Source organism: Ochotona curzoniae, unplaced genomic scaffold, assembly GCF_017591425.1.
Source record: "Ochotona curzoniae isolate NIBS_2020 unplaced genomic scaffold, NIBS_Ocur_1.0 contig_1274, whole genome shotgun sequence".
NCBI classification, from domain to species: domain Eukaryota; kingdom Metazoa; phylum Chordata; class Mammalia; order Lagomorpha; family Ochotonidae; genus Ochotona; species Ochotona curzoniae.
This window is the reverse complement of record NW_024465023.1, coordinates 10,987,964-10,996,994: the sequence shown is the minus strand read 5'-3', so window position 1 is coordinate 10,996,994 and position 9,031 is coordinate 10,987,964. Positions and strand designations below refer to the sequence as shown.

The window sequence follows — 9,031 nt, the reverse complement described above, 5'->3', positions numbered from 1 at the left end:
CCTCTGCCACTGTGCCTTTCAAGTAAATTAAAAAATAAAAGGGCCCGATGCGGTGGCACAAGTGGTTAAGGTCCTCGCCTTGCACGCCCGAGATCCCATATGGGCGCTGGTTCTAATCCCGGCAGCCCTGCTTCCCATCCAGCTCTAGCAGGCTACCTCACCCAGCCCGTATTTAACTGAAGATTAACAGAGATTTATATTTTGCTCAAGATTTATACCATGTCGTGTGAACCTAACGTTGAACCTCAACTTAGAAATCTAGACTGCGTTCTATAACACTGATGAGACAGAAGCATTCACAGATACTGCATTTCGTGGGGCCAGTAAGTGAACCCTCAAATTGGTGTGTTGCAACAGAACATGTTAGAAAGTCACGAAAGATGAGCATTAGGCCTCGGGAAACAAATAACTGTGAAGAAAGATGGGAAAGAAAGAGATGGGGAAGAGAGTGGTGGGAGGGGACAGTTTCTTTGAAGGACTGGGTTGTGTCCTCCCTGCAGGAAGAGGAAGTGACAATTGCCAGGGAAATCAGAGGGTCAGCACCCCAGGACTGTGATGTCATAGAGGGTGGCAGAGCAGAGAGGCAGAGAGCTGTGATCTGTGACCAGTCCTCTCTGCCAGGCCCACACAAGAAGCCTTTCCTTGAACTCTCTCGTGAGGGTGGTACCCCAAAACTGTTCAGAGACTAGTCCTGCCACCATCTTCATGACAACCTCCTCAAGTGAACCGCCATCAAAAAGTTCACTTCCTTCTGATGTAGAGCAGCCGTTCTTCCATAGCCTATCCGAGATAACCCGCAGCCTTTACATCAGCAACGGGGTGGCTGCCAATAATGAAAATCTTCTATACAACAATCAGATTACCATGGTCATCAACGCTTCAGTGGAAGTGGTGAACACATACTATGACAACATCCAATACTTGCAGGTGCCAGTGACTGACACCCCAACCTCACACATCTATAGTTTTTTTGATCTTGTTGCGGATCAGATTCACAGTGAGGACATGAGGCAGGGGCGAACGCTGCTACACTGCGTCGCAGGAGTGAGTCGTTCACCTACACTCTGCCTTGCATACCTGATGAAGTACCATGCTATGACACTGTGTGATGCTCACACATGGATCATGTCGCTCCGCCCCATCATCCGGCCTAACAACGGCTTTTGGGAGCAGCTTATCCACTATGAATTTAAGCTGTTTAGTAAGAACTCTGTGAAAATGATCAACTCTCCTGTGGGCGTGATTCCTGATATCTATGAAGAAGAATTCGAATTGATGGCGATTCAGATGTGAACCATCCCAACTGGCTCCCGATTTCCTTGGCCAGAGATGCCTATTGATAAACAAGAAAAGACAGGGGGCATTGGGATTTTGAAGGTTCCAGTCTTTCAATAAAAATCACTACATAAAACTTGATGACTTGTGTCTTAATTATGAGTGGGCAGATAGGGCTATTGGGGCATAGTTCAAACCTGGCTGGGGCAGGTGAAGCCATCCAATCTTCTCCTTCCCCACCCCACCCCCAAGGACCTGTTAGCAGCCCTTAAATCATGTGCCACAAATCCCGAAGCCAGGACTCCCAAGTCCTGCCTGAGACAGTCCCCAGGATTACATACCCAGAATCTACCCCATTCTTGAATTGCCATATGTTGCTTTTGCAGATCTTTCCTTAAGTGTTAACCTCCTGATAAGTGACCTCCCAGCAGTGCTCTGGGACCCCTCACCTTCAAGCAGTGGCTCAACTCTGGCCTTCCAGATTGCATTTATACACCAGTTTTGGAAAAACCACACTACTGCAAAGAATAAACATTTTCAAGTGCTGCACTATATGGCACGGTCTCAAGATGCCCTTGGCAATCCCCCACCAAGCTTTGTGAAAATAGACCTTAGTCCCTCTCCTGAGGCTGTGCTGGGGGAGAGGAGGCTTGACATTAGGTCTCAGAGTTTCCTCTCATGGGTCTTGACTTGCAAGGCTGGAGTTGTCAGGGGAGGAAGAGAGTGGAGGGGAGAAAAGAGGAGAGGAGGGAGGTGGGGAAGAGGAGAGGAAGGGGAGGGAAGTAAAGTGGGATGGAATGGAAGAAGTTGAGGGGAGGGAAGGAGTGAAGGGGAGGGAAGGGAAGGAGTGGCGAGAGGAGAGAAATATGGGGAAGGAGAAAAGAGGGGAGAGGATAGGGGAAGGGAGGAGGAGAAAAGGAGGGAAAAGGAAAGGGGTTGGGAGAGAAGGGAAGGGGGAGTGAAAGAAAGTGGGGAGGTGGGGAGAGAAGGGAAAAGGAGGAGGGAGGGGAGGCCTGCTAATGTACCTGGGAAGGCAATGGAGGATGGCCCAGCTTGGGTCCCTGTAACCCACATGGGAGACCTGAAAGAAGCTCCTGGCTTCTGGCTTCAGATAGGTCCAGCTTTAGCCATTGTGGCTGTTTAGGGAATGAATCAATGGCTGGAAGACCTCTGTCTCACCTTCTCTTTCTGTAAAATCTACCTTCGAAATAAAAAGAAATAAACTGTTCTCTCTCTCTCTCTCTTTTTTTTTTTTAAAGAAGGAAACAGGATTGAAGGTTTGTGGGTAGGCTGCCAATGTGAGCAGTGGAGATGCAGACTGCTATAGTTCCTTTATTGACACTATTCCTGGAGTCAGGCTCAAGTAGTAGAGGTTCGTGCTATAGATGTGGTGTGCTCAGCTTGGGGCAAACAGCTCCAGAAGGAGGAGTGAGTGCCAGGGGAAGCAGACCGAATACAATTTTGTGCCAGGACATGTCCCTCAACCCAGGCTTCTCCTAGCCCAGTTGCTGGTCTCAGTAAACCTGAGCCAGCCCCTTGAACTCTTCACTTCTTGGAGGGGCTGCATCCCACCACACCCAAAGCAATGGTAGGCAAGGATTCTACTAAACATGAAAGACCCCTCTCCTGAGGAGACAAGGCCTGCTGTCTCCAGCAATGCTTCCCTTTGGGTTTCAACCTTGACCTAGCTGGGGAAGTAAGGTGGATATTTCCCCCTGCGTCCCCTTCTTTGCCTCCATGTATCTTTGTGATGTCAACTAGTGTCACCCAAAAAGCAAGGGAAGAAAACACACATCCAGAAGGTTTTTTGCTGGTTAGAGGTTCATCCAACCTGTTCCATAAATGGGGAGGGGACTCACAGATGTAGCCACTCTTCTGTTCTTGTTAGGGTCTTCTGTTGTTGCTGGGTGACCCTTGGGACAACAGACAATGATTCAAGTGCTTGGGTGTTTGCCACACATGTGGGAGAAGAGAACAAGACGGAATCTGAGCTCCTGGCCTCAATCAGGCCCAGACCTGGCCATGGTAGCCATTTCAGGAGTAAACTAATGAATGGAAAATCTCTCTCTCCCAACTCTCTGTTACTTTCCCTTCCAAATGAATAAATCACAAAACAAACAAACAAAAATGTCCCTAATTGGAGGAAAAAGTGAGAGAGGAAGGAGCCCCACAGTATGTGCTCCATGACTGTGGGGTCTCTCAAGCACATCCTCTTCCAAATTGCACTCCTTATTCATCTTTCATGCAGAATCTGATCTCTCTCGTGCACTTCTTGTTTCAGGGAACAGTGTGATTATCTGCCCAGCAGCCCGAGCCAGAAACCAGCAAGTCACCATGGTTTTCTTCCTTTTCCTTCCTTCTTAATCTATTAGAAAGTCTTGACAGTTCTACCTTCTGAATTTCTTTTGATTTTGTCTCTTCAGTCTGTAGTTACTACTTTTTTTTTTTTAGTCTTTTTCTCATTAAGATCATTTTACTGGTCTCTTTTTAAAACTTACAGTTTCTGCTGGACTGACATCGTCTGTACAGCAATGTCAGGGCACACTTAAATAACAGACTGATGGAATCAGTATGAAGGACTATGTTGCTGTAACAACGTGGGGAAACTCAGTCAGGGATGGGATTTTTGGGGGGAATCCCAGACTCTACAAAATTAGACCATAAAATTCAAAAATTCAAAATAAAAATTAAAACAAAAAGAAAAAACAATCCAAAAAACGTAATTTCTCTAATTATAAAATTGTGATACATGGGGTGTTGGCAACTGTTAATTAATCACTTGGAACACCTGTATCTCATTATCAGCATGCCTAGCTTGAGTCTTGGCTCCTCCACTTTGAACCCAGCTTCCTACTAATGTGCCTGTGAAATCAGCAGGTGATGCTCCAAATATACGCCAGACACAGCAAATCACACAGGAGATCTTTTCTGCAGCAGGAGGGGCGGCTGTGGGGAGGGAAGAGAAAGCAGAGCAGAGGAAGATGGGCATAAGAGAGACAGTGGCAGGAGGGAGCTCCAAGGGAGGCCGGAATGAGAAGCAGGAGCGCAAGAGAGTGAAAGCGAAAGAGAATTGTTTTCATAACCTAGGGGTGGGGATTGGGAGTACAGGACCATGGGGATGGGTAGATGCAGTGGTAGGTGGGGCCGAGGAAACAAGACCATAAGGGATTGGTGGATAGGGTTGTCAGGTACAAAATTGGCCTTGTAACAGAAATGAAACTGAAACTGAAGCTTTAGGTGAACCAAAGCAGACATCCAAAACGGGGTCTCATTGATCTTCAGGGCTGACACTTGAGTCACTCCTCACTCAGGAGGCCTGGACAGATTTACTGGCTTCTGGCTTCCATCTGGACCAGCGCTGGCTACTGCAGGCACTTCTGGTGTGAACCAGTGGATGAGTGCTCTAGCTCTTTCTTTCTCTCTCTGTATCTTTGCCTTTTAAATAAAAATAAATAAATAAAATAAATAATTTAAAAGATTTTTTGAAATGCTATTTTCAAAGATTTATTTATTTTACTTAAAAGTGCTACAGAGAGGGCCCAGCGAGGTGGCCTGGAAGCTAAAGTCCTCGCTTGAACGCATCGGGATCCCATATGGGCACCGGTTCTAATCCCAGCAGCCCCACTTCCCACCCAGCTCTCTGTTTTGTGGCCTGGGAAAGCAGTTGAGGATGGCCGAAAGTCTTGGAATCCTGCACCCGCATGGGAGACCTGGAGGAAGTTCCTGGCTCCTGGCTTTGGATCAGCACAGCACCAGCTATTGTGGTCACTTGGGGAGTGAATCATCGGATAGAAGATCTTCCTCTCTGCCTCTCCTCCTCTTTGTATATCTGACTTTGCAGTCTTAAAAAAAAAAAAAAGTGCTACAGAAAGAAAGACAGAGAGATCTTCCATCTGCTGAATCACTCCCCAAGTGTTCCGGCCAGCAGAGCCAGTAGCACGGACACTGCGAAGGTCAGGGAATCAGACACCGACAGGAGACCAGTAGTGGTGGAAGAGGTCTCTCTCAACCTCCCTTTATTCAGCCATATATACTTTTCCCCCAAGGCTCTAGCAGAACAATTGGATGCTAATGAGTCTGACAGACAAGGTGCCACTTGCCTCAAAGCCCATTTCCTGCAGGAGCCAAGCTTAACAAATGCTAATCAACTCCTTAGCTCTCAACACCCAAGTGGTTATGACAGCCAGAGCTGAGATGATCTAAAGCTGGAATCCAGAAGCTGGAAGCCAGGGAGGAGAGCGGGCAGGGAGAGTGGATGGGGAGAGAAGGGGAAAAGGGTGGAGGGGGAGGGGAGTGGTGGGAAGAGAAGGGGAAAGAAGGAGAGGGGAGGAGGAGGAATGAAGGGGAGGGAAGGGGAGAGGAGGGGAAGAAAGGAAAGGGGAAGGGAATTAAGGAGAAGAGAGGGAAACGGATGGACGGGAAGGGAGGAAAGGGGAGGGGAGAGGTAGGTGCAGGAGCCTTAGGACTTGAGCCATCCTCAGCTGCTTTACCAGTGCACCAACATCTGGATCAGAAGTGGACCTGCCTTGCCACCGTGGTAGCACCAGTAGTGAGTTCTAGAACCTGTTGTATCTGTATTACTGATTTCAGGTTTTTGGATTCACTTGCAAACAGAAACTGACAGGAGGCCGATGTGCAACCTGGACAAGGCTTATTGGGAGTTTATGCTGGAAACACAAGCGGTGTTGCATGGCAGGAAGTGGTTCCAGGAAGTGGTCTTTGATGAAAATGGGACAGGTGCTTTAATTGAGTAGGGGTGGCGTGGTGATTGCCTCTTAGCACTCAGCCTGAAATTCTGGCTCATCCCCATTGGCACATGACAGCTTGGTGCTCTGTGTAGGTCCTGATGGATTTTTTCCACACAAAATGGTAGTGTTGTTCACTACTGCCACCCTAGCAAGGTCACATACAGGTGACATCAGGCTACACTAGGCATGCATCTCCGAGGTTGGGGAAGTCCTTAACAGGGCAACAGAAGGTCTGGTAGTTAGGGTCTGGATGTTCTTTGTTTCTGATTGGTTTGGATTTGGAGAAAGAATACATGTCAGGTCAGGAGATGGATACATGTCAGGATAGAAGAGGCTTGATTTAGGTAGTCCTGTTTACATCCTGTCTCATATCTATTATAGAAATAGCTGTATCACTCCAGCTGTAGGAATCTGCCTAGGTTGCCTTGTACCTAGGCAAGTGTTACATCCTGAGAGAAAAGCAGCCAGTAGCTGGCAGGCATTCTGGGCCTGGTTAATGCCAAATTTGTGTTAGCTATACCAGTATGCCACCATAGTTGTTTCTTTTCTTTTCTTTCTTTTTTTTTTTAAATATATGTGGAGAAGGCAGCCAACACATGATGACACCTGGCTGTCAGGCAGGGGGGCTGCAGATTGCCTCGGGGGAAGAGGGTCTGTAGGCATATTGGAGTAGAAGTGGCTGAGGGCATGTTTCTGGGGTCTTCCATGGACTTGGCCACTGCACTCACAGGTAGGCAAGGGAGATGAGACAGAATGGTTTAGAGGAAAGGAAATGGAGGGCATGCCTGGGTCAGGCCAACACACCCATCCATGTGGGAGACCTGGTCTTTGATGATGGTGCACACAAAATCCGGGGCTGGGGGACATGCCTGGCTGGGCTAGGCTGCAATGCAAACCTGTGAGTTTTGGAGCAGAAGGTGGGCCATATCAGGTTGAACCACAGCACCCACCAGAATGGGCTGGTGGGATGGCCTCTGTGGGACTGCAGCATCTACCAGTTAATGTGGGAACTCGGGCTTGGAGGGGGAAGGGGCTGAGGACAAGTTGCACCATCCACGGGCACATGAAAAGGCCAGGACTAAGGACAGACCATGTCAAACAGGGCCCCTGCACTCACCAGCATGTGTGGGATCCCAGGCTGGGAACAGGCCTGGCAAAGGAACTTGGGGAACTCTCTTACTAGGCCACAGCTCCCTCTGGAGAGCACAAGAGCTGGGGCTGGGGACTGATTAGGTCAGGCCAGGAAAGTCTGCAGCACTCATCAGCATTTGTGTGGGCTGGGTCTAGAGACAGACTGGATGAACCAGGCATGCGCAAGAGCCTGGAGCAGGTGTGGGCCACGCCCGGTTGGGCTAGGCTGCAACACATGCCAGCAAGAGCTGAGACTGTAGGAGGGCCATGCCAGGCTGGGTCAAAGTACCTGCCAGTGCATGCAAAATCTGGGGCTGGGAATGGGCCTCGTAGGGGAACTCTAAGGATTCCCTTTGCTGGGCTACAGATCCCTGTGGTGAGCACGAGATGGGGGCTATGACTGCACCAGACTGGGCATGGATGCAGCACACATCAGCATGCCTGTGGGCTGGGTCTTGAGGTAGGTCAAACTTGGCTGGGCTCTAGTACCTGCTGGTGACTACAAGAGCCAGAGTGGGTGTGGGACAGGTTGGGCCAGGCTGAGGCACCTGTTGGTTCACATGAGAGCTGGGTCTGGAGTAGGCTAGGCTGGCCTACGCTGTAGCAACCTTCAGTGAGAGCTGGAATGAATATAGGACAATTGAGTTAAGCTGCATGTACCTGCCACTGAGTGCCAAGACTAGAGACTGGCCATAATCAGTTTTGTCAGCACATCTGCCAGCACATGTGAGATCCATTGCTGGGAGTGGGCCTGGTAGCAGAACTTGGGGAACTCCCCTGCTAAACACATCTCCTATTAGTAAGCATGAGGCGGGGCTTGGAGCAGATTAAATCAGACTGGGCTACAGCAGCCACTGAGATACGTGTGAGCGGGGTCTGGGGAGCCAGTCCACACCACACACTGGCACAAGGGATAGGGTGCAAGTCAGGCCAGGTTGGACTACAACTCCCCAGTTCACATGAGAGCTGGGGCTGAAGTGGGCCAGGCTGAGCCAGGCTTCAGCACCTGCAGGTGAATGCCAAGACTGGGAGCAGGATATCTTAGATTGGGCCACAGCACCTGCTGGCATGCTCAAGACCGAGGACTCCGAGCAAGCCTGGTAGGGGAATTTTGGGGATTCTCTTGCTGGGCCACTGCTTCCACTAGTGAGCTTGAGAGCTAGGACTAGGGCAGATCTGGCTGGGTATAGGCCAGACTGGACTAGGCTGCTCTGGCATGCACCAGAACCAGAATGGATGTGGACCAGTCAGACTAGGCCACAGCATCAGCTGGAAGGTGCTGGGATGGGGTGCAAGTCATGTCAAATTGGACCTCAGTACCCCCTGGCAGATGCAAGATCCAGGGCTGGGAGCATGCCTAGCAGGGAAACTGTGGGCACTTCCCTGCTACATTGTACCTACTGCTAGTGAGCATGAGAAGCAGGGCTGGGCATGGGCCACAGTGGACAAGATGGCAGAAGCAGTTGGTATATGTGAGAGCTGGGTCTGGAGGCAGGTTGGCCTGAGCTAAGCCAGAGCACCCAAAGGTGTGTACAAGAGGCAGATGGGATATAGGCTGAGCTGGGCTAGGCCACAGCAGAGGCTGGCATACGCAAAACCAAGGCTGGAGACAGGCCTGGTGGGAGCTATTGGAGGTTGCCCCAATTAGGCCATGGCACCTGCTGATATGTATAAGGACTGGGTCTACAGTGAGTTGGCTGGGCTGGGTTGTAGCACCTGTTGGTTCACATGAGATATTGTGCTGGGGTGTGACTGACCAGGCAGCTACATCCACTCGCATGTGTATTGACTAGTACAAGTGACAGACCAAGTTTTACCCTGTACCAGTTGGCATACACAAGAGTCAAGTCTGAGGTCATCGGTGTATCTAAGGTGTC

The 9,031-nt window shown here is 49.7% G+C and overlaps 1 protein-coding gene across 1 annotated transcript; it reads left to right on the top strand.

Moving 5' to 3' along the window:
* The first annotated feature begins 705 nt into the window (after positions 1-705).
* Positions 706-1,293, top strand: LOC121170530 (dual specificity protein phosphatase 18-like). The gene has a single exon (XM_041001875.1). It carries the CDS (start codon positions 706-708, stop codon positions 1,291-1,293), a length of 588 nt encoding a protein of 195 aa, XP_040857809.1.
* The last annotated feature ends 7,738 nt before the right edge of the window (positions 1,294-9,031 follow it).